At 46.4% G+C, this 25,038-nt stretch overlaps 1 protein-coding gene and 1 pseudogene across 5 annotated transcripts in view; both read right to left on the bottom strand.

The window, feature by feature from the left end:
* Nucleotides 1–2,098: 2,098 nt before the first annotated feature.
* The window catches only part of SPEF2 (sperm flagellar 2), a 146,832-nt gene continuing 123,892 nt past the window's right edge, over nucleotides 2,099–25,038 (bottom strand). For 2 of the 5 annotated variants that reach the window (XM_053914258.2, XM_053914268.2), the window contains 4 exons: nucleotides 18,371–18,550; nucleotides 12,022–12,261; nucleotides 11,742–11,864; nucleotides 2,099–5,442 (listed from right to left, as the gene is read on the bottom strand). In XM_053914258.2, the coding sequence (XP_053770233.1) occupies nucleotides 5,353–5,442; nucleotides 11,742–11,864; nucleotides 12,022–12,261; nucleotides 18,371–18,550 (633 nt within the window). In that variant the 3' untranslated portion in view covers nucleotides 2,099–5,352. Of the gene's footprint in view, nucleotides 5,443–5,691; nucleotides 6,460–11,741; nucleotides 11,865–12,021; nucleotides 12,262–18,370; nucleotides 18,551–25,038 lie in introns of those variants that run through there. The other 3 variants (XM_053914263.1, XM_053914259.2, XM_053914270.2) reach the window with 3 other exon arrangements.
* LOC112320914 (2-iminobutanoate/2-iminopropanoate deaminase pseudogene) lies at nucleotides 14,440–14,931 on the bottom strand (annotated as a pseudogene).

The raw sequence follows: 25,038 nt of genomic DNA, 5'->3' as shown, positions 1-25,038 counted from the left end.
CAAACAGTGAGGCTGGTGGAAGAAGAGTAAGTCCTTACCCTTCGGAGTGCGTGGTGAAGTCTGCCGTAGGCGAGAAGGATGTTGTGGTTTCAGCCTGGTTTGTGGGGACACAGCAAGGTGAGGCTGTTCAGACAGCGCTCGGAGTCGCTGTCTCTCTGCGGTTAGCGTGAAGTGAGCAAAGACACAGCAGCATTTGCTTGGAGCTCAAGTGCTGAAGGAGCGCTCTGCGCCTGGTGGTGCGGCCCTTTCGGGGCTTTGAACTACAGCCACAAGACTCTAGTGGCATCTCTTTCCAGATTTGTTTTGACACAGGCTTGAAAACAAAATTTCAGACTGTCCTTAAGCTGAGACTCTGAGAGTGAATGTACTTGTACAGTTGTTTATCCCTAGAAGTTTCCCACCAGAAACCTTCGGTGACACCTCTGGTAAGAGAGGGCGCCTGGCCAAGTCCGCATCAGGGAGCAGGACAGGAAAGCTACTAGAGGCCACGGGATTCCAAGGGACAATGGGAATGTGTTATTTAGACAAAATATACCCATAAAATAGGAGAGGCAGGTTAAGTTGTGCAAGGTGCAGGGACAGAGTTAGGGCAGCCTTTGTTAAGATAGGAAATGGGTGGGGAGTTGGGAGGGGCCCAGAGGGAGCCCAGATGGTGAGGGCCACCAGGCTGATGTGGTTGGGATTAGACCCAGCTCCACGTCCTGAAAGGAACTGATTGTAATAGAAGTCTTGGTTCACATCAGCTTCCGTGGGTCAGCCAGCCTTTAGCAGATGTACCTGCTGTCATTCACCTGTCTTCTTCAGAAAGGCAGGGGGACTTTCAGGGAGGAGTAATGTGACCCTTCTCTCTCTCACACACACACAATCCTGAAAGATTAAATCAGTTCTCTCTATAGTGCTCGCGTGAGGGATGTACAAGATTATAGGAACAACTTTACTATGAAAAGGTCCTCTCCACCTCCCAGAATTCTGTTAAAAGGAGACATCCCTCTTCATTGGTTAACTTATCCTGCCACTATTGAATATCTAATGAAGACTAGGAGCTGTGTTGAGTGGCTGTGTGTGAACTTTAGTGCCAGAAAAAGATAAGCATGGAAGAGAATCAGATGCTAAATAACATTCTAAGAGCTGTGTAATATATTTGATAGCAAGGGCTCAGAAGGAGGGTTTTTAAGCAAAAGTGTGTTCCAGGTATTTGGGAGCAATGTAGAGGCTGGGTTTGGGTAGGATATGAAGGACTTGGGAGAAGATGCAGGAAGCAGGGGGATAATTGAGGGCTATTGCAATTGTCCAGAAGAAAGATTTTGAAATAAGGTGTACACTGTGGGGACCAAAAAGAGAGGAGAGATGAGAGAGACATTTATAAGGAGAAGTCAGTAAGACTTGGGTGCAGAGGGGGAGAACGAATGAGGAGGCAGGGAGTTGGCTGGAGGATTGTGTGTGGGAGAGCAGGAGACCGCAGGCCACGCCCTAATACAGGATGGGGAGTTAGGAGGAGGGGCTCTTCCCAGAGAACGTTCATTCTACCAAATGCCCCACCCAATATCTGCATCCCTTCTGCTCCCCCTTAGGGAACCACGGGCTGGCCTGAGCAGGGTGACAGCAGAGGGGCCGGAGGATGGTATTGGGCTCCAAGAGGAGAATTCTAGAGCGGAGACCCATGGGGTGTGCTCGGTGAGCTAAGCCTGGTCAGTGCTCTGAGGAAAGTGGAGATCTGCACGTGAGGGAGACCCAGCTGAAAGGGCCCTTCGGGGAGGTGGACGTTGGGGTGGCAGAGCTGAGAAGCTGAGTCAGGAGAGAGAGAATTGCAATAGGAGCAGGACAAAGGGGTCAAGGCCTGGGCTTCTGTCACCACTGCCACCTTCCCTGCCACGAAGTCTACTGCCTCTCTCAGAGAACTGCAGACAGCAGGGGTGTGTAGATCCATGCGGTCAGCGGCCATCTGTCACGATGCAACATTTACTGCAGTGTTGGTTCAGCCCCGGGGACCACAAAAACCATACTTAGGCTGGGCAGCTTTGCAAACAGTTGGGATGGCTCCCCATCCCTTTACGTTGGAAGCTTCTCTAGTCAAGGCGCAGGCTAAGGGATTTTGAGTTCCCTCACTTCTGAATACACACATCGGCTCATATTAAAGTGTGTGGCCAAGAACTGCCGGCAGAAAGGCAGCTCAGGTCTGACCATCGTAGGTCAGAGGGAAATCTGCATTTCCCTTATAACCACAAGGACACTGGATTCTGCAGGGGCCACACCACAGCAAAGTAGGTTCAATTGACTTGGACCACAACCTTTTGTTTTTATTTTTAAATACCGCTAAGCCATACTTCCTCTGTTCTGTGCTTGTGTAGCTGGTTATTTGTACCAAAGATGAGCAAACTAGGTAAGAGGAATGAGGTTTATACTGGGTTTCTAGTCTGTGTCTGTTATTTACCAACTGGGTGACTTTGGGCAAGTTACGGAACCTCTAAATGTCATTTTCATTATATGTGAATGGCAATCTGAGGAATAAGCATTCCACAGAGTCATGAGAACTAAATGACAAAATGACTCCAATGGCACTCAGCACACTACTTGGCTCATTGTAAGCCCTTGGTGATATTTGCTATCGTTACTGTATCTGCTCTTACCTATGATCGGTATCTTAGCCTTGTTATCGGGTCTTCTTTCTCTTATTAAACACAATTTAATTCAAATCTCTTCCAACATTGTGTCAACCATAATTATAATTTGCATGGATTCTATATCTTTCTTTGACATTCTTTGATGTTTTATATCACAGAGGTAAAAAGACAGACAGCGTCAGCATCTCCTGTAGTTCCCATTCCATTGAGGAAGGGAGATGATGAATTATTCCTCTGATGAGCCTTCTGTGCTTGCTGACGTCATTCCACCAATACTCGCCTCGGACACAAACCCCCTTGTCTTCGCATTCAATCTGTATCTGTTTACCGTGTTCCTAAGGGCACTTGAAGACACCATAAACGATCCTGCAGAGCGCCGCACGGACGTCCGGGGGAGAGCAGCCAGGATGAGCGTTCAGGTCCATCCCACAAAAGCAAGAGCTGGAGGGTGTGGTAGTATCTAGTGTGAGAGGGAGAGAGTGAGAAGAGGTGCGGAAGAGGGCGACAGTTGGGAGGGTGAGTTACATGGGGTTGGAGAGAAGGCGGCCATAGTTGGCATGAAGTCCCATGAGGCTGATGTTATGCTGGCGGGAAGGGACCCGGAAGCAGGGATTTCGAGCAGTCCATGCTGACACATCCTGGACCCGTGACTGACCGGAAGTGGTGACTCCCTTGCAGGTTTTCCAGGAATTAACCTAAAACATCAATCTTTATTAAAGATGAAGAAATGGGTCTTTGATAAGTGAACATTGAAAGTCAGGTGTGAAGGAGGTAGAGACCTATTTAGGGGAAGAAAGAGAAGAGAAACAAAATCCAAAAAGGATTTTTTACTTTTTGAAAAAGCTGTTACTGTGTTAATGTAGGTCTTTCATAAAAGAGAAGTGGTGTGATGTGAGGTTAGTGGGGGACATCTGTATTCCTCTGTTCCCTTCTCTGGAATAACCAGAACTTTCCAGCAATAGTTAGGATTGCATGAGAATCAGCTAAGTTGAAATTTTGAAATCTCTGACAGGCTTTCTTCTCCAGTTCGCAAGCGTGCTTCCAGGTCATGAATGTTCATCTTGAAGACAGGGGTTTTGGGAAGAAAGGTGTACTTGGGTAGATCTGAGCCCATAAGAAGCAAATGAGGTGTGTCACTCTCTAGAAATAGAATAGAATTCCCATCTACAATAGAAATTGTCTTTGCATTGTTTATTGTTTTACTGAGCAATCTAAAAGTGACATTGTCACACATTCTGCAGAAATGTATCAACGCAATTTAAAGCTGGTTGTTATTTTAGTCTTAGGTTCTGGAGCATAGCAGTGAAGAAAGTAATACAAAGTGCCTGATATCGTGGAACTTAAAATCTAGTGGAGTGACAGACAGGCAGAAGAGTACACACGTGCTTGTCAGACGTGGGGCAGTACAACGGAGAACACTGGCGTGGGGGCGAGCTGTGGGCGTGGTGGGCTACTCCTGTTTTGTGTTATGCGTTCAGGGAGAGCCTTACTGACAAGGTGTCATTGGAATGGAGAACTGAAGGAAGTCAGTGGAGAGATTTTGGGAGAAAATCATTCCAGGCAGAGAGAAAAGAAAGTGCGAAGGCCCCAAGGCAGGAGTGTTCCAGGATCAACAAGGTGGATTTGTTCCTTAAGGAGAATGGGCAAGAGGGAGAATAGCAAGAGATGAGACCAGAGAGGAAGCAAGGGGTAGGATCAAGGTGAGGGCTTCGACCGGACTCTGCACGAGGTGGGGGCCAATCGGGGACTGGAGCAGAGGGGTGACACGGCCTGACTTGCGTTATATATAAAAGGCTTCTTCTGTCGGCTGTGGGCCTGTGTTTGTGATAACTATGACCTACCCGTGCGGTAATCACGCAGACAGTAAAGAGATGTTTGCAGGGGAGATGGGAATAACAGTTTCAGCATCAGCTTCTACACTAATATCCAGACATCATGGAAATGGACGAATCACATAGGGACGGACTGTAGGCAGAAGAGACTGAGTGCCGGGGCCTCCTGACACGCAGGAGTTCCAGCGACGTGTACAACAGAAGGATGCAGCAAGCCGTCCTCAGAAGGAGTAGCCAGGGTGGGAGCCCAGAGGGTGTTTCATAGCCCAGCCGCTGAGAACACAGTATCACCCCGGCCCCAAACAAAAACATTTTCTTCAGATAAGTAACACTGAATTTGATTTGCGAATTAACATAACCAAAAAGATACAATTTTACATCTATCTATTCAGGAAACAGTGTATCCTATTGTGAAAGAATTATGAATACAGCATAGGAGCATGGCTGTCCCAGCGGTTGATAACGGGGCCTTCTCCTAGGCTAGTGGAACGCACCTTGGAATTTTACTGCACACAGAACAAGGACTGCAGGAGGCTGCTGTGGGCCTGCCCTGGTGTGGAGCTTTGGGGGGTTTTCACTGCCTGTGCCTCTTCTAGATATTTCTCACAGGGATCGCTCATGTGTTCATTTCTGAACACCTTCTGGTGCCTTCTATTTTTCAGAATCACCTTAAAATGCATTCTTTCTTGCTTTGTATTTTTGCTCAGAAATTTAAGATTTGTTACAGACTGTTATTCTGTGGGTTAAGAAAGTAGACCTTTGATCCATTCGCCCCTCGTAACCTGGTAGGGGTCGTTTCTACACTTGCAACAACAACATATGTGACAGACGCCATGCTGAGATTTGATGGTAGAAGATTCATTGCCGAATGATAAAAACCACACCCTACTCTTTGGCTCTCATTTCTTTTCCTCCATAAGTCTTGAAGGAGATCTCTCTTCATCACTTCCTTGTACATGCTCAGTCCTTTGGAGGATTATTTTAATATCCTAAGAGAAGAGATTCAAAGAGAAGTTACAAACATCTTTAAGTGATTTAGGGTTAATGATCATCTAATGTATGGCAGTGATTAAACAGTAAGCTGGTTTTTATTTTTTCCCTTTGATAAAATTGTTCTCTATTTAGTTTGAATCCTGCTCTGCAACTTACTTGCTGTGGACTAGGAAAGCTATCAGAGAGCTTGGAGCCTGCTTTTCCTCATCTAATAATAGAATTGTCACTTTAGATTAAATGACATTGACAGAAGCAGTTACACAGGGTCTGGCACATAATGGGCAAGTCACAGGTTATTTCCCTATTAATAAATAAAAAACAGGATTCACCTTCTATTAAAGGAAAATTCTGAGGCCAAGTTAATCCTGCCTGCGGATCTGTAGAATTTTAGGCCAGCAGATTATCAATGGGACGGGGACGCCCTCATTTCTTTATGTTTTATTTTTTTTAATATCCAGGATAGAAGAATATATTATTATCCACTTAAAATACCCAACTTACTTACATTTTAAATCACAGATATTTTTAAAAACAAACTTAAAATGCTATCACAATGTAGAAGGGATACAAACACATGCGGAAAAAGTAGAATTATGTTCACACGGTTTCCAGGTCTCTTTCCCCCCACAAGCTCAGGGAAGTGTTTTAAGGGTACGAGTTTCTTTTCTTCAGAGCTGAGTTCCAGAGGTTTCAGTCTGACTGTGGGCATTTCACTCACGAAGACATGAGTTAGTTCTGCCGGGTGACACGCACACTGCTGACACCAGTCCCTGCCAGGAATCATAATGAATCATTGTCTTGAGGGAACTTTTCTTTGAAGACACAGATGTTCTGCAGCCAAAGGCCACTGCGGAGGGAGCCGAGTGAAAGAGGAAGGCCGCTCGCTGCGACTGGCCCTCCCCAGGGCAACTCTGAAGAGCCCGTCTTCTCTGAAGAGACACTTACGAGAACCGAAGCTGTTGACTGTCAGCCTGGAGGTTGAGGGATGAGCGGCCCTGCGGTGCTCTGACACTCTGTAGCACGGGGAGAATGACAAATGCCAGATATTTAAACCAAGCGTGGCTATAGCTGAAAGCACGGGCCATAAGCCTCAGGAGCAGTTAACTGAGAAACGCGTGGCTGAGGGAGAGGAAACGTTTGGCCTGTGCTTTGAAAACGCAAAGCACTAAAGCAGCCACCATATCCACCGTGTCTGTTACAAAGACAAAGGGGGAGGTTGGCGTGCACTTGAAGTCAGATACCTTGACGACCAAACAGGAGAAAGTCCCTGCAAGTCACAATCTGACAGGCGTTCGTCCTCACGTCGTTTGATCTTCACAGAAATGTTCCTGTAACGTTCTGATTTTACCACTAGAAGATTCTCTCTTACTGAATGGAAACCGTAATTTGAAGGCACTGTGCTTGGTTTAGAGGTTTGCTGAAAGAGATTTCCATTTACTTAGCACGCGTTCATTTCATTGTAAGAAACTCCATTTGTTAGGCTGGTGTAGAAAACCATGTGTTCATTTGCATTTGTAAACGTGTATGTCATAGGAAATTAACTGACTTTACTCACTAATAACCCGGTGACAGTGTTCTCACCGACCTTGTCTCCTTTCACCAGAGCGTTTTTTTAATAATTTAGGAACCCTACTTGAAAATAACTTGTATAAGATTTATGAAAGTAGAAGTTAAATAAGTGACTTCAATTGAATAACTATAAAATCCAACATAAAATCTGGATTTCTCACACAGGTATTTCCCACACAGGTATTTCCCACATAGGTTTTCCTGGGGGCTTCAGTTTGGATCTTCTGTCACCGTGGCCCTGTACTGGGGACAGCTTTCTGTCCTTCCAGGAGCAGATTCTGAATTCGAGAGGTGACACACCAGCTTTTTAGTTCTTCCACAGGTAATGTTACACAGCTCAGACATGTTTCCTGTGTACTGCAGTTACCAACACTGCACTAACAATAAAGGTAATGATAATAATATCTAACATTTATTGAGCGATGCTTATGTGCCAAGCACTTTTATGTGTGTTAAGTAACTTAATCCATATAGGGACCATATGGGGTATGTATGATAGGAAACCCCATTTTACAGATGGGGAAACCAAGGCGCAGCGGGGCCACTGGCCTGAGATGGCGCAGTGTGTGGGTGTGAGTCCAACGATCCGTGTGGTACTGGGCCTGCCCTCCTCACCACAAAGCCCGGCCACCCCCTAGCAGGGGCACAAACAAGACATATGAAAATAATTACGCCCACTCAGCTTTTTCAAAGATGTAGTTAAAAAATGTTCCTGCTTCCAAACACGAACCTCGTAAACAGCTGTTGCCCAACAGAGCTGTTAGGCAACAACCTTCACTTCCCACTGTTTGTAACAGCAAACAACTTTTAACCAGAAAAACCACACTCTAGCTTTTGCTCTACTTATCTTGAGAGATCTTCAAATAACATCACTGTGGTTAGAGTTCACTTTAAAATGTGATCTATTTACTTGTGCATGGATATCTGGAGCAAAAAATGATGACGGGCGCCTGAGTCTTCAGAGATTCTTTTTTCTCTCTTTCGTTCTCTCTTTCTGTCTGTCTTTCCTTTTTTGCTTAGTGAAAATGAGAATAGATCACATTGCTGGAAAGGAAACTTCTTTCATTTTAGAATATCAGAATAAAGCCTTTCAGGCCACAGGCTCAGCTCCCTGTTAATTCGCCATCACGAGTGAGTCCTGATTATGGCAATTCGCTGTCCTCTCCTTAGATCCCAGGCGGAGCGACAGGGAGGAGATGCGAAGGTCAAGGAGAGGAGGGTTGGAGACACTGACTCAGCAGAAGCACTCTGGCAATGGAGGAACAAGACAGAAAGGACTGACTGACTGACTGGCAGACAGACAAACCCTCTTTCTGCTATTGGAGTGGCAGGCCACCCTGGTCCTGTGGAACGGGGCCACTGGAGTCAGACGCCCTGGGCTGGGGAGACTGGGGAAGGCGCAGCGGCAGCCTGGGGTGTTCAATACATCAAGGTGCTCCTGGAACACAGTGGCAGCAACCTAAAGTGTCAGATACCCTGCCGCCCTGGAGACAGCCCTGTGCAGAGAGGAGCCACGCTCTCCCAAATGGCAGCGGGACTTCCGCTGAGGTGCGCTGCAAGCTGATGAAACTCCTTCCAAAATGAGAGAAGCGCACAAACTAAAAAGAGCCTCGAGGACTGCAGACTCCAGCTTTCCTGGATTCAGGGCACCTGTCCAGGGGCTGGCTGTCCAAGGCAGTCATCGGTGGGCGGTGTTCTTTTCTTGGGAAAATGACGGAATCTTCTCTGCAAGTTAATCAAATGCAGTCATTCTGGTCAGAGTAAGGATGATCCCAAGTGGTCCTGGCTTTGTAGGGAGTGTTTCTCCCATTGGCAGAGGACATTACCTGTTGTGTTATTTTATGCTCCCGCTTCTTGGCAATATAAGATGAATCCTGTTATCCCCAATTCCAAGGGATTTGGAAACTATTTTACTGGTTCAAAATAAAAGGGCTCTTCCCTGAGACGTGGAAGAAAACGCATAGGATGAAATGTAGTCTAAAGGGGTGGGCTTCGGGGATCCCTCTTACACAGAATGATGCTCGTCAAGAAGAAAGAAAAAGGGGGCAGATCCCTGCAGCTGGTGACTCGCCATCCTACATGTGACACTCACCCCCTGCCTCTCACCACCCCTTGTCTAGTTCGGATGTGCTCTGTCCCTGGTCATTCTAGGGTCGCGCCCTCCTCATTCAAAGTGGCGAAGAAAGCTAGTCTTTGTTAGTGAAAGTATAAAGTATAAGATGCTGAAAAGCGACGTGTAACATACTAGTTGCAGTGCAAACAATAAATGTTGTGGAATGCGTGAATACAACAGCTTGGAATAACTGCCAACCATGTTTCTAAATATTTCAGACCTATCTAAATAAAGAGACACAGAGAATTGCTAAAAGAGTCCTGTTAAATGTAGAGACACAAGGATATGATGTGGTTACGAGACAAAGAAACACGTAGGGATGAAGAAATCGTTACCATTTCACAGCCCTGCTCAGACGCCTATTCATTCTCCATTGCTTTTCAAATCAAGCCCTAATGTCCCTGGGTGACCCCTGGGTCCTTTGCAGTCTGGCCTGGTCTCACTACTCCGAGGGGGTCACAACACCCTTCACAGACTGCCCTTCCACCTTGTGCCCCTTCCACGCAGTCCTGCTTCCACGCATGTGCCCCGGCCTCTCCTCTCCCCTAAGATGCTGCCTCCTCTCCACCCCAACACCCAAAGCCAGCTAGACGCCCTCTCCTCTCCCTCCACTGTCCAAGCTCTGGCCACCTTTAAAGTGTCAGCTTCTCACACATACACACAAAAAAGCCCTATGTTTTGAATTCCTATAACTACACACTTGGGTGGCTTACCTCATGTCATTCTCACGTACTTCCTGCATGAAAAAAATTCCCTTGCACGCAAACATAAACAGATTGCTCGAGAGCAGCTGCTGAATTTGGTCCTCATTATTGTCTCCCACGGATCCTTATATTAGTGACATCGGTAGTAAGTGCTCGGTATTGACTAGTAACCGTAACAGCCACCATTTTTGTAGCGCTTACCAAGTGTCAGGTACCATGGCAAGTGCTTTAGATGCCCAAGTTCACTTAATCCTCACCAAAACTCTTTCAGTAGCAATGGCTGTGGTCCCTTCCCATCGAACAGAGGAGAGAGCCAGGGTCAAGAAAAGTTAGAGTCAGGCATCTCGGGAGTGGTAGACCCACGAGTCAGTCCCCTGACTTTCCTACTCCCAGAGCCTGTGTTCTGAGAAGCTGTAGTCCTGCTTTTTCTACTGGGAGTGCTTTGGGTCTGCCAGCGTGTTAGAAATCAGTGTCAGTTGTTACCAACATGTGTAATAAAATATGTATAAAAAAGGATCACTGATTTAGAACAAATAAACCTAGATACAAAGATGTTTAAATCTAGATAGTCTCATTTCTGGGCATGGGTAGTTATCACTGAGAAGCCAAGAGAAATGCATTTTATACCACCTGTAGTTTATCAAAGTGGAAGTGGCTTTATCCTAAACTTATCAAACACTTTTTAGTCTAACAAACTAGCAGGAGCCAACTAAGGGGACTCTATGCTGCTGAACTGGCATGTGAGATGGCCATAACAACCCGCCACACTCTGCCTTCCTTAGCCCTCGCTGCTGGAGGCACGGGACTGGCCCCGGGGAGGTACGTTCAGCATGTGGAGTTGAACTTGCTTGGTTACTGAGTGAATTCTGAGGTGCAGTTCTTCCTTCCTTCCTTCCTTCCTTCCTTCCTTCCTTCCTTCCTTCCTTCCTTCCTTCCTTCCCTCCCTCCCTCCTTCCCTCCCTCCCTCCTTCCTTCCTTCCCTCCTTCCTTCCTTCCTTCCTTCCTTCCCTCCCTCCTTCCCTCCCTCCCTCCTTCCTTCCTTCCCTCCTTCCTTCCTTTCTTCCTTCCTTCCCTCCCTCCCTCCTTCCCTCCCTCCCTCCTTCCTTCCTTCCCTCCTTCCTTCCTTTCTTCCTTCCTTCCCTCCCTCCCTTCCTTCCTCTCTCCCTCCCCCTTCCTCCCTTCCCTCCTGCCTTCCTTCCTTCCTTCCTTTCTTCCTTCCCTCCTGTCTTCCCTCCTGCCTTCCTTCCTTCCTTCCTTTCTTCCTTCCCTCCTGCCTTCCTTCCGTTGGGTTGATCCAGTCTTTACAGGCTTTGTCCTCAGTTTCCCCATCTTGGGCACTGTTTCCCTGGTGGAAGTGGCACCCAAGCTTTCTGAGGCACTGACACCATGTGAACTACACAGACAGTAGGCACCATGAACGTGGCAGCATTGGCTGGGGACCACGGTCTGCTCAATTCTCTTTCGCAAGGGGGACTTTATTCTTCAGACTTTTCAATCATAGGCTAGGGTCGTTAGGTGGCTGAAATGACTCAGAACACTAACACTGCCATCCACCCAGCTTTAATTATCTACCTCCAGCCTTCTGTTGTATATCCAATGTAGCCCCATAGTCCTGGGAATACCATCCCTAGTATTTCTAGTACTATCCATAGTACTGGAGTACTATCCCTAGTATTTTTAGTACTATCCACAGTACTGAGAGTAGCCCTACTACTGATAGCTCTCTCCATTGTGCTTGATCTTGCTGCCCTTGGGTATTGTAGGCGGGCCTATCTGACCTGATGCTATGACCAGCTTAGCTTCCCCAGACCCAGAGCCTTCCCCCTTTCTGCTAGTCCACATCTCAAATGGCCCACTTGGCTCTGAACCTGAGCCCAGCCAAATTAGGGTGCCTTTGGGAAATACTCACAGGAATTTTATAGTCTGGATAACTTGAAATCAGGTCTTCAATAAAAGGATGCTTCAAAAGAAGAGCAACTTCCATTGGTTCCAGATTCTTGGCACCCAAGTCCTGAAATACCTTTATGAAGTTCTTTAAAAAGGAAAAAAAAATGAAATTCATTAACTTTACAATCCCACAAATGTTAAAAAATGGTTTTTGCTTAAGGAAGAAATTTCATAAAACTTTGCTCAAACTTGGGGCAACTTTTCTTAGGCACAGGTTGCCCCTTTGACCAAGTCTAACCAACCTCTGAGTAGATGTTCTGCCTCCTCAGGGTGCTGGCCGGCTGGTTGGCGCCTTGGCCTTCGTTTCCTCCTCGGAACACTTGGAGCAGGGTTTCCATAGAAATCTTTTCGGTGTTGGCATCAGCGGGAATTTCTTCTTCCTTCGCCTCCCTTTCGCCTCTTAATTCCCTTTTCTCACTTACAGAGCTTCCCTCGGTTTCAGGACACTCCTGCGTTGGACTCATGTCGGTGAAAGAGTAGGTCTGCACAAGGGAAGAGGACGTGAAGTCAGACCGAAGTCTCGCCGGTGACGGAGCCATTTACACACCACCAGTTTCATCACGCACTTTTTGTGCCATGGAATGACAGTGCCTGCCACAAGCTGGGTGAACAAAGTCCAGAAGCGACTATGTTGGCTGAACTGGAAATCACATCACAATCTCAGACCAGCTCTGCTGGCAGTTCACAGAGGCCCCAGTGTGGGGTGCGACTTATCCCTCGCTACACGTGCGCTGGTTCATTGCCAGGTGCATCGTACCCCTGCACAAGTGGGCACTGGAATGAATTCTTGTAACTGGTGTCAGACTTCTCATTGCGGTGAACTTTCAACAGGATTTGATTGAGAAATTGACCGCAGATGAGAGGTCACGGCAAGTTCATTTCTCAAGTTAGCTAGATTCTAAGTGAAAGGAACATTTGTTTAGATACTGGATGTTAAACCTGAGTAAACATTCAGAAGGCAAAATAGAAAACCAATTGAATACAGAAAGTCAGGTTGGGATTCTTACTGCGGCTCTTTGAAACTTGGCCTGAAGCCACGAGCTCAGGCACTGACATTGATTACAGCACGGGGGCACGCGTCTCTACAGTAAATTCTTATGCAGCAAAGCCTGAGAAATACTCCTGCTCTTTGACCCCGTAATTATAGGTCTAGGAATTTATTCTAAAGAAATATTCATGTGCACAAAACGTTTGTATGTGGATGCGCATGCAGTGTTATTTACAGAAAACATAGAAAACCTACAATTCACAGGAACTACTATAAAGGACGCATGGACAAAATCAAGGGGGAGGGTGGAGGTGGGGGAGGGAGGTGGGTTCGGCTGGGGTGGGGTGGAGGGATGGGGAGAAAGGGCATACAACTGTAATTGAATAACAATAAAAATTTCAAAAAAAAAGAAAACCTACAATTCAAAAAATGTAAAATTGGTGACGAATTATAGTATATTTCTGTGATGGAAGACTATACTGCCAGGAAAATTTGGTTCAGAAACTGAATAGCTAGTGACATGAAAACACATTCAGAATGAGTACAGAAAGAAAACAGAACACGAAGTAGTGAGAACACCAGGGTCTTCATTTTCTTATATATCTATACTTCTTAGTGAAAAAAGAAACAGACACATTAAAGAGTTAGGAGTGGCCACCTCTGTGGGGTGGCACGCGTGGTTTCCTTTTCACTTTGTTTTATACTTCCCTAACTGTCTACAGCGGAATTGTATTTGCTGTGTTTTCTGTAATAAGTGTGTGTGTGCTTATATGTGTGTTTCTGATGATGAGATCATTGATATTTGGGGATTTGCTGTAGAAAAATGGGCATCATCGGAATGTTGACCGACCTGATGTCAGAGAACACCTGAGTGCTGATTCTCCTTTACCTCAGGAAGGAAAGTACTAATTTAGGATTAAAAAAAGAGAAGGGTGCCAACGTCTTTAAATATTCAATTTGGGAGAAGCATCATACACGTTCTTTCCCAATAGCTCCTTAAGTCCCGTGTATATGAAGATTATGACGCAGCACAAAATTAAGCTTCTGGTAGCCCTGCATTTTCTCTAGCTTTGTGTGGGTTGGATTTCTATATCCTTTGGTCAATTGGGAATTAAATCTAATTGGGAGAAGGAGAGAGAGAGAGAGAGAGAGAGAGAGAGAGAATGCCCCATCAAGTGAAGGTTTTAGAATTAAGTAAATCTATCTATTTATCTATCTATCTATCCATCCATCTTCTTCATTTTACTTTATTTATTTATTTTTGAAAATCTGCAAGTCTATTTTATTTCCATTAGAAAAATGTTAGCTGTATAAAATTTTGGTCCACTCTCTTCTCCTTTACCTCTCCCACTCAAACTTAAACCTTTAATTTTACTCAAGTGAAAGCAGAATCATACATCTGACATGAGAATGAAATATTTCACAACTAAAAGGATTTAATTGAACTAGTATACTCTTTTTTCTCACATCCAGCGATATAAGTGCATGAATGACATTAGTAACTGGACTCATTGTCTCATTTTCAACTCATGTTCAGTTCCCCTTATTATATATAGTATTTCCATAATAATTCACATATGTTAGTGAGTCTTATGCTCTCTAATGCCAATTATAAAAATTAAGATGTTAACTTAAAAACATTATGAAAATTCCAGACTAAACAACGCTCGGCTCACTTAGAGTGAGGCTGTTGGGAGAGGCCTCGGACAGCGGTGGCTTTGCTCCCAACACGGCCTCCCTTGGGCAAAGCAGCCACCTGTTAAGCACCTCTCGCAGGAAAATTGCAACACCGTTTGTAGATTTCATTGACAGTATTGAAGTCATTTACGTAAGCCAGCCAGACAGTTGTTTTTACCACATTAGTGAAGTCACAGCCTGCAGCTTCCCAAATCTCACCCACGTTTGTAAGAGCTCGTTCAGCTTCTTCTGCCTCCCCTCCTGGCACGAGCCATCCACCTGAAGGGTCCGTGACCAGCTGCGCTGAAATGTGAGTGGTCCTCACACCCTGACACAGCTGGACTGCAGGGCCAGTGGTCGCTGGGGCTCTCGTGGTGCCGATCACCTTTCTGAGTAAGGACGACACGCTAATCCTCTTCTTTGCAGGCCCTGGGAGGGAGTGGCCCCGTGCACTAGCGCCGTTCACTCCCACACTCCTCTTCTTCATTTTAAACAACTGAAGTGCCACATGGCAGAAATGGGAAACTGACCTTTCTGTCTCCACCTAGGTAGCTTGGAGAACTGGCTACCCGTCAATAATTCCCGGGAGAATACAACATTTAGTGTAGTGAAATGGACACAGCAGAGAGGTAAAAGCGCCTGCTGACTGAGTGAATGAAGGAATTTCTATTCAGATGCTGCAGAGGTGCTGTGTGGACACGTAAAGACAGCCCGAGGGTGAGCAAATGCCCAGTCGGGCCAGACGGGCAGGCGATACCAGAACTACAGAGAGGAGGAACCCGCTCTCTCTACACTCGTCCCATAGAGAGGGGCCAACTTTTCAAAGGTCTGACATAATCATTATGGGATAAATGAGTTTTTTATTTTAGCTAAAAGGTAACAACTTGGACATTTGAAATCTTAGTGAAGAATCCCTAACTTATCACTATCAGAAGATGGTTTTTAAATTTGTGCTACTTTTGCTCCCTAAGGGGCTGGAACAGAATAGAATCAGTGGTTCAGAGGGAGGGGAGCGAGGCTGAGACTGGGGCCAGGGCAGCAGCTCGGCATCCAGGCCGGGCTGCTGGGTTTGCTGGAGGGGGGGGCTTTCTCCAACCGACAGCTCGGGAAGACCACGGTTTTGAATGCAGGCGTGTGAGCAAAACCAGGGATGCCAGATTGGAGAAGAGCCAGTGCTTCTGAATGAGCGGTTATTAGCGGCATCGAAATTCTGTGAGTCCTATTATCAACTGATGATGGCGCCAGCGAGCACTGTGCCACATGCTGCTCACTCACACAGGTGGCCCTGAGGACCCCCAACAGGTGTTTCCCCGGAGTGGCGCCTGGGCATGCATGCTTACGTTCACTCAGTTCAGCCCCGCGTCTCAGAGGCAGAACAAGGCACTGATGGGACTTATGTGGGTAAAACGTCAGAGCAAACTGGAATAAAATTATTGTGTTTTTTTTTGAACCCAGTGTCTCAAACACTCTGCAGATGTGCTTTAACAAGACTTTCAAAATGTGCAAGATTCAAGCTCACAACTTACTAAATCCCAACGTCATAACCCCACACCACATCGGTCAGAAAAACATTTCTGAAAATGTCAACTCATTACAAGTTTCAATGGGACTGGTGCATACTGGTTAATGCTTTGCTCTTGAATGTCTTTTATATTACCCAAGGAGAAGTGGATTAAACAGGAAGTCTGTGCCACATCCAACAGAAGTCTGAGTCTCAGAAACGGAGTGAGAAAAACTGAAGTGTTGGGGGAGATTTCTAATTGTTTATGTGGAAAGCAGAAGCAGAGACTGATTCAGTGCCTTGGGAACGAACACGGACGTGTTGGAGGTGTTATTTCTGAGCGGGGCTCATCGCGGCTTCCTGGGATGAGGTTGCCCAGGAAACTAGAACACAGCTGGAGAGGGCACAGAAGCAGAGCGGTGTAATTGGAGGCAGGACGGCAGGACAAAGTGGGAGCGAGAGTGAGGGAGGTGGTAGATCCTGTATGTCAGAAGCTCCTAGGATTCACTCCACACCAGGGGCTGGCTTGTACGTGTGGTGCGGGACACATGCATTCCATCCCCTACCTCTCACGGGTTCACTGTCATTCAGTGGTTGTGGGTCAGTTCTGGTGCGGTAGTGTCCTTGGGCTCTCACAGAGCTCTGGGAGAAGCACTCCAGGGGAGCTGCTTCCCGGGTGGGGGCAGTAGCTGACTCTGCATCCGTGATTCAGGGATAGGAGGGATTCAGCGCCCTGTACTAGCTGGCTCTGCTGCTACCACCAAGGCAGCTGTCTGTTGCTGTGGCAACAGTTCTAGGACAGGCTTTCTTTTTCCTGGTCTGTCTGGCTCACTGCAGACTCCTGGATCCTGTTTTAGCCTCTGCCTGGAATGTCTGCCCTCCTCTGCTTTACCATTGAGACTGCAGTCTATTCTGTTTCCTCTCTCTTCCTCCCTTCTTTTCTGCCATGTTTACAAACATTAGTTGAACACTTGTTATGTGGCAGCTACTTTGGAGTAACATGGTGCTCTCAACTCAAGGTAGAAATAACTTAGCAGACGAATTTGATAGATAAGCAAACCCCTTCCTGAATAGCTAGCTCTCCTTCTTGTCTCTTTTGTCCCCTTGCAGTCTGGTCTCAAAACAGCAGCCAGAGAGATGCCATGCATTGTCCGTGAGATGGCTGGGCTCCACTGACTTCTCATCCCGACTCTTGGCAGAGCCCAGGCCTCTGAGCTCTCTCCCTGTCACTTTTCCTTTCCAGCCACTCCTCCAGCTCACTCCTGTCCAACCATGATGGCTGCCTCTCTGTTCCTCAGAATACACCAGGCATGACACCACTTTAGGGCTTTTGCATTCACGGCGGTCTTCACTTGAAGTGCTCTTCCCTCAGAGACCTTCAAGACTCCCTCCCCTCATCCAGGCCTCTGTTTGTATGTCTCCACAGAGACACCTGAGTTGTCATTGCACTCAGCAACTCTCTGGCCTTGCTCTGGCCTGGATGGGAGGGAAAGGACAGCCTGTCCATCTGCTCAGTGACACAATTTAGGGTTGTGTCCAAGACGGCCTGTTTCTTCCCGCATGTGGAAGCTGTCACAGGGACGTCCCATTCCACCCCTGCCCCCGAGGGACCCAGCATACCCTGTTCTGACAACGTGCATGAAAGGAAAAGAAGTGTAGCTAGGAGGTCTGAGGGATTTGGACTGGAGGCCACCCTGCCCCTCTGAGTCTACCAAGGAAGAACAGGAGAAAGCATTCCACCCTGGCATCACAGCCCCAGCCGCAAAAGATCAGGGAAAGACTAAAGAGTAAAAAGTCATGCCGGCGGCACCTAGTGAGTACATTAATTAGCCTGTTCTGGGGCTTTTCCACCTGAAAAAGCCAGGGAATGCCAACCCCTTAGAAATCTAAGGGGAACGTGAGATTTTATTGGATATTAAGCTTCTTTGTCCTTCGATACAGGTGACACCAAGTGCCTGTGGAGTTCAGGTGGCTGGGCTGTGGCCTGAAACATGGTCGGTGTGACATACGTGTGGGGTGCGTCCAAGGCCTGAACTCATTTGATATAGAACTCCCCTGAATTCTCAGTCAATTTGTCACTCCCCGGTGTGACAAATTGACTGCGTTGCTCTCCAGTTCTTTCTCATTGGTCGGGATGAGCATGGCCTGCCGATAAAGGCCGCCCTTTACAGGGAACGCTTTGATGCTAGCAAGGAGCTTTGAGCAAGTGTGACTTTACTATAGAAGCATTGTTTTGGACAGTGGACCCCAGTTCCTAGTCCAATCGGATAAGGCTTTCTTGAAGACCTGGCATATGTACAGCATTGTGTTAGGCTCCCAGGGAAATAGGGGAATGAAAAGAATACGGTCTTTGTTGTTGGAAGTTTAGGATCTCTGGCCGCCCCCTCCAGACCCCAGTGCAAGCCCCTTTCAGGAATTCAGTTACCTCTTCTGCAGTAACAGTAGAAGTCTTGATTGGCCGGAAGATATGAGTCCCAGTGGCCACGCTGAGGGCTCTGTAGACCCCTTCCACAGGATCCGGGTGGCAAGCAAAATAAAGCAGCATCTGCGTGTAGTCGAGCAGGGGTGGATCCTCCTCGAAGTCAGCAAACAGCCTAAAGAAAAACTGTCACGCAAAAGGAATTTCACCAAGCATATAATGCATGCCTTCCAGTAGTCAAAAGACAGATAGGCAATGAAGCCCTTCCTCCAGCAGCTTTAGAATAAGGTCACTTTCTGAGGACTGAATCAGTAAAACTAACATAACAAATGGTACTGAATAAAGAGTATGCTAAGTAAAAAAACATAAAAAATAGGTCGCGGAATTCTAATGGTAGAGAAAACCATGTGCGCACCAAGGGTATTAATGTGCTTGGGAAAGAGCATGTCATTGAAGAGGGTGAGGCCTCCCTGCAAAGCAGGGAAAGTGGGCCACAAGAGCAAGGACCCTTCTGTCTGTCCTCAGTGCCATCTTGACAAACTGGGCCCTGACTCCTGAACATGAAGCTTCTGGTACATCCCTCTCTGTGGGGAGGGGAGAGGGGAAGAGAACAGTGCCCAAAGACACCAGGACTCTAGCCATAAATGTCTTTAAACTGGCCCACCTTGCTCTCAACTTCCTACATAAACTACCGACAGTAACGTGGCTTCTTCCAGTGTGGGCTCACCTCCAGGGAGAGAGGGTGCTGACCACTGAGTATCACTTTGTTTGGCAAGTCTCTCCCTCATTCTAAGGACAGAAGGGACGGTCAGCTCTATGAACAGTGTCCTGTGCATTTGTCAGCGTGGGGAGCTAGGACTTGGGAACTTAACATCCCCTGGGGCCCTACAAAGCTGAGGCTGAAGCCTGGGGCACATAGGCCACACCTAAAGCAGAAAAGGTGCTGTTTGGGGAGGTGACTGGCTCTTCTCAAACATGTGCATACAGAGACCTGGCGAACCTTTTAAAAATGCAGACTCTAATCAAGCAGTGGTTCTGGGGCAGCCTATGGTTCCTTGCGTTTAGCAAGCGCCTAGGTGGTTCCATTGCGCCTGGTCCTGGCCTGCACTTTGAGAAAAGCAAGTGCCTTGATCCAGAGCTACCACGCTGTTCTCTAGCACCAGCAATCCTGACAACTGTGAGCAAATTTAATTAGACACACATGAAGCTGGAAGAAGAAATTTCTGATATTTGACAAATCTGATAAAAATTCGAATAAAGGTAACTTTTATAGAAAAAGTGAAATGCATACAATCTGTTCTGCTAACAAAGTAAAAAAGAATCGTGGGGGTTGATGGGACCTGGAAGTTCATTCCTTCAGCCACCTTTCATCACACAGTTGCTGAGTGTCTGCTGTCAGCTGGGCGCAGAGCCAGGCTGAGACGCTCAATGCACCTTCTAACGCTAAGGCTGGGTTCATCCAGGGCCATGAGTTTTCTTCGTCTTCTCATCGCCTCTGAATTACTTCAGGGATTTCCAGCAGGACCAGGAGTAGAGGGGGTCTAACACTAGCAGGTAGATGACATTGTCCTTGGGTGTTTATCTCCCATTTCTTTTACACGAATCACTGAACTTAAGTTGTATTTCTACTGAATTGGTCTGATAAATTCTATGTAGGCACAACGCATCATTATTTCTGTTAACAAAGAAGCGGAATACGGTCTATTGAAAGAAAATGTGCAAAAATAAGTCAATATGTGGGCACTTTCTGTAACTACCCAAGCTTATTAAATATCTAAAAGGTAAGTCTTTTTATGCTCTTACGATCACTTAAAATATTGTAGTAGATGGAGTCTTTAGAGCTTTCTATGTACAGTATCATGTCACCTGCAAATGATGACAGTGTTATTTCCTCCTTTCCAATTTGGATGCCTTTTATTTTTCTTCTTATCTGATCACTGTGGCTAGGACTGCCGGTACTATGTTGAATAAGAGTGGTGAAAGTGGACATCCCTGTCTTGTTCCTGGTCTTAAGGGAAACGCGTTTAGTTTTTTTTCCCATTGAGTATGATGTTGGCTGTGGAATACTATGCAGCCGTAAACCAGAAGGAAATCTTACCTTTGTGACAGCATGGATGGACCTGGAGATTATTATGCTAAGTAAAATAAGCCAGTCAGGGAAAGACATATACCATATGATCTCACCTATGTGTGGAATCTAATGAACAAAATAAACTGATGAATAAAATAGAAACAGAGGCATGGATACATGGAACAAACTGACAGCTATGGGGGGGGTTTGGGAGACTGGATGAAAAGAGGTGAAGGGATTAGTCAATAAACATATATACATAACACATAGACACAGACATTAGTGTGGTGATGGCTAGAGGGAAAGGGTAGGAGGGGGCTGGGTGGAGGTGGACGAAGGGGGTTATGGAGACAGGAAGAGACTTTGCTTGGGGCAGCGGGTACACAATGCAGTGTGCAGATGATGTTTTGTTGAGCTATACACTTGAAACCTGTGTGGTTTTGAGAACCAATGTCACCCTAATAAATTCAATAAAAACAACAATAACAAAATAAAAGTTGTAGTAGGCAGAATTCTAAGGTGGCTTCAAAGGCTACCTCCACCCCATGAATACGTATGTATCCTATATAATCCCCTCCCCTTGAGTACGGGTGGCAACTGTAAAAGTGATGGGAAAGGCCTTCCCATTAGTAGGTTATAGGGCAAAGGTAAGGGTTTTTTCAGTACAATTAAGGTTCTTAATTAATTGATTTTGAGTTAATCAAAAGGTAATGTGATGCTGGGCCTGATCTAATCAGGTGAGCCCTTAAAAAAAAGAAGAACCTGGGCCTTAAGGGAGAGATTTGAAGTCTGAGAGATCTCTTCTGCTGGCTTTGAAGAAACAAACTGCCAGGCTGTGGGAGGACCACTTGGCAGGGAACCGTGGGTAGCTTCTCAAAGCTGAAGGTCTCAATCCTGCAGCTGCATGGATCTGAATTCTGCCAACAGCCCATCTCAGAAGCCAGTCTTGGAACTGATCTTGGAATTGGCCACAGATGAAGTTGTACCCACTGACTTCTTTTTTTAAAAAAACATATTTATTGATTATGCTATTACAGTTGTCCCATTCCCCCCCACCCCCACCCCTTCACTCCACTGATTTCAATCTTGTGAGACCCTGAGCAAAGAACTCGGCTAAACCATGCCTGGACTTCTGACTTACAAAAACTGTGAGATAATAAATAGGTATTGACAAATACTTATTGAACAACTATGTTATGCTAGGCATGGACTGTTCTAGATGCTTAAAATGTATTCACCAGGAAAGAGAGAAAGATGTCTATTCTTGAGGAACTTACTTTCTAGAAAAAGACAGAAAATAGAGAATAAATAAAATAAAGCAAATTTATGGAAACACAGAAAAAAAGTAGGTTAAAAAAGAGGGAACTATGAGTGAAGGGAGGGTAGATGGTAAAACTGAGAAGCTGAAATTTGGACAAAGATTTGGAAGGGGCAGGGATTTAGGACATCCCACACAAGAGCATGACAGGTGGGGGAGAGGGGGCGGGGGACTTCCGGGGCCAAGGTCCTTAGGTGGGTGCAAGCCTTGCTTGTCATTCAACAAAAAGTGGGCCGGTGCAGCCGAGATAGAGAGGGCAGGGACAGAACAGCTGGAGATGGGGTGAGAGAGGGAAAAAGAGTCAGAAGACGCAAAGCCAGGTTGGCTTCTTAAGGACTTCAGCTTTTCCTCTGAGCAACAGGCAGAGCTGTGGGACGGTGTGAAGATGCTGCATGATCTGCCTGTGATCTGAGACTGGGAAAGGGAGAAAGAGGGACATTTCTTGGGGTTTTTGCAGCCACCCAGCTGAAGTTGACTGTGGCTTGTTCCAGTGACAGCAATGGGGCTTGGCAGGCATAGTCTGATCCTGGATATGCAGGGTCTAGCAGAAGTAATGTGTGCTTGAATGTGGTTGGTAGGGTAATAATATGAGCATCATAATTTGTAGTTTTAATTTGGAAATTTCACTTAAAATGTCATGTGGTGGGCTTGAGTGTGATATTGTTATGTTACAGAATTAGATGCTTATGATTTTATAATAAAAAAAATGGGGTGTTATTTGTGCCAGACCCTGTATTCTGTCTACCAGGGTTTCCTGAGGGATTGGATGTGACTCCTGGGGTTTTGGCCTAAATGACTGAAAGGATGGAGTTGTCACTGGCCATATGGACAGAGCTTTAGGTGGAGAGGGGAATGGTGGGGCAGTGGGGATGGGAGATTGGGTTCTTGGTTGTGGGCACGGTGAGTGGGAGATGTCTACTAGGACATTCAAGTGGGGGTGCCACATGGGCAGGTGCATCCAGGAGTCTCACATCTGAAAGAGTTTCAGGTGGAAACAGACATTTGGGATTTGTCAGCAAGTGGTAGTACTTCACACCGTGAGCTCTGCTTCAATGAATATGCATGGAGTGATGGGAGAATTTCACACGGAGAGAGTGGTGGAGAAGAGATTAAGAAAACACCTGTGAGTTTGAATATAGCAAAAGTCAATGGACTTTCCTCAGGAAGTCCCTAAGGATTTTTAGAACACAGACAGTTTACTCCGAGGAATCGTTACTCCGGGTGTTGAGTGGGTGGGGAGCTGGGGAGCCAGCACAGAGCTGCTGACCATGTCAGTCGCTGCGTGTTGTCACTGTCGGGGGACAACGGTGTGACTGCAGCATGGACATGTCTCAGGGCTCCTGTTTTTGATGTAGCTGGGCCTTCCATCCAAGGTCTGCACTCTAAGTCATCCAAGCCCCTGGACAGTGGCTGTGGCCTGTCTCCAGGGGCCCCGGCTGGGTGTGGCTTGAGGCAGGCCCTGGGTCATGGACAGCATGGATGACAAGGTGGGGGAGCTGGAGGAACCTTAGACTGTGGCCCAAACCTTCTCTCTGAGAGGATGCAGGGGCCCTAGGAGGAGGAGGGACCTGCTCAAGGCCCCACAGTGTGTTGTGACAGAACCAAGAGCAGAGCCCAAGGGTTCTGACCCTCAGAATTCCTTCCTCATGGGCTGTGTTTTCTTCCTGATTTGGCTTTTCTATTCGAATTATAGCCAGCGGAGTAATCTTGCCTTCCATTTTCTCTTTGCACCTCTTCAGTACATTAACCATTACCTGCTCTGGCACCATGTGTAGGCAGCATGGTTAGTGTCTGTTCGGCTACAGGACCAGTCATGTACTCTTCATGACTGCCCCATCGGAGAGGGGACAAAATGGCACAGAGAGGTTAGGTGACTCCAACAAGACCTCAGAACCTGTCAGCAGTGGAGCCTGGGGTTTTAACCCCGGTTTAAGAGTGCTGAGATTTATGTAAGCCTGTGCACCCAGAGCCCGAGGCAGGGAGAGATGGAAAACACCATTCCTCGCTCTTTTCAGGTCCTCTGGACACCATGCATGCAATATACACACACACCACACACACATGCACACATCAGCCATCCTTTGCCCCATGAGGGCACTTCTTTATTAGGCTTCACAGTCCTGCCCTCTGCTCCTAACTTTGTCCCTTTCCTCCCTGTCACTTCTCAGCAGTTTGGAGAGCAACAGGTGGGGGTCATTCCCTTCCTTGGAACCCAAAGGTCCTTTCCTGCTTCACTGCCTAGTGTCCCTGGGGCTGACTCGCACTGACTGCCTTCTGGCTTTAGCGGCTGGGAAAGCAACTAAAAGAATCTGCCTTCGACTGGCATTATCAAATACTTCCATCTGGAAGGGAAGGTGCTATTCAATCTGCTGCTTTCTTCCCAAGGAGCAAAGCACCTGTTTATGTTGTTGCAGATTTGTTCACAAAACCATGTAGAGTTGGCCAGCCTCCCAAAGCTTTACTCGAGAATGGATCTCAGTCCCCCAAGTTCACATTGTAAAAAGCCAGCAACAGCCCAGACAAAAAACTGCCCCTGTAGCTGTAGCCTCATGTATTGGGCCCTCAGGGTCATTCTTTGACCCTTTCTCCTCCCTGTTCTCTGCTAACGTGTAGCAGAGGTGCTAAAAAATATGCATCTAATTGAAGGAAATTGCTCACTTTGAGGTTATAACTGGAGTTGTGCTCAATTTTGTACTGCAGTTTTGGACTAATGGTTGGTTGGCGATTGAATAATCACTATACATAGTTTGCTGTGATATCTACATCTACCATTCAGCCCTGCTCATATCTTACTGAGTTTTTTTGTGTTATGCATATTTTTATATTTTAAACACTTACACTCAAGTCAGAGTAATGTTTAGGTTTTAAGGTATTGCCTTCTATTGTGGCTTCAGGAATAAAAGGTAATAATAATATTGACATTATTACTATTATCAACATATTACCACTATCATTATATTGTCATCAATAATTCCTATTCATGATAATAATATTTTTAATAACAAAATCTGATAGGCCATGGGCAATACTGTAGGCAAACCATTGGAATGTTGTACATGTTAGTCAAAGTCAAAAAGAAATGAACCAAAATGTATATTGGTAAAATGACAGTTTTTATCCTAAGCTTTCAGAATTGGAAGGACACTCAGAGACAAATATGGTAACATCTTGGCTTATTTGACATGTGAGAAGAGAAAAACCTAGTTCGGCCCTGCCTCCTTCCCCAGGGCTCCTCTGTGCTGCTGCTTAGGGAGTGTTCCTGTACTTTGGGGACACAGCAAAGGA

Source organism: Desmodus rotundus, chromosome 1 (genome assembly GCF_022682495.2).
Source record: "Desmodus rotundus isolate HL8 chromosome 1, HLdesRot8A.1, whole genome shotgun sequence".
NCBI classification, from domain to species: Eukaryota; Metazoa; Chordata; class Mammalia; order Chiroptera; family Phyllostomidae; genus Desmodus; species Desmodus rotundus.
This window is presented reverse-complemented; position numbering and strand designations above follow the sequence as displayed.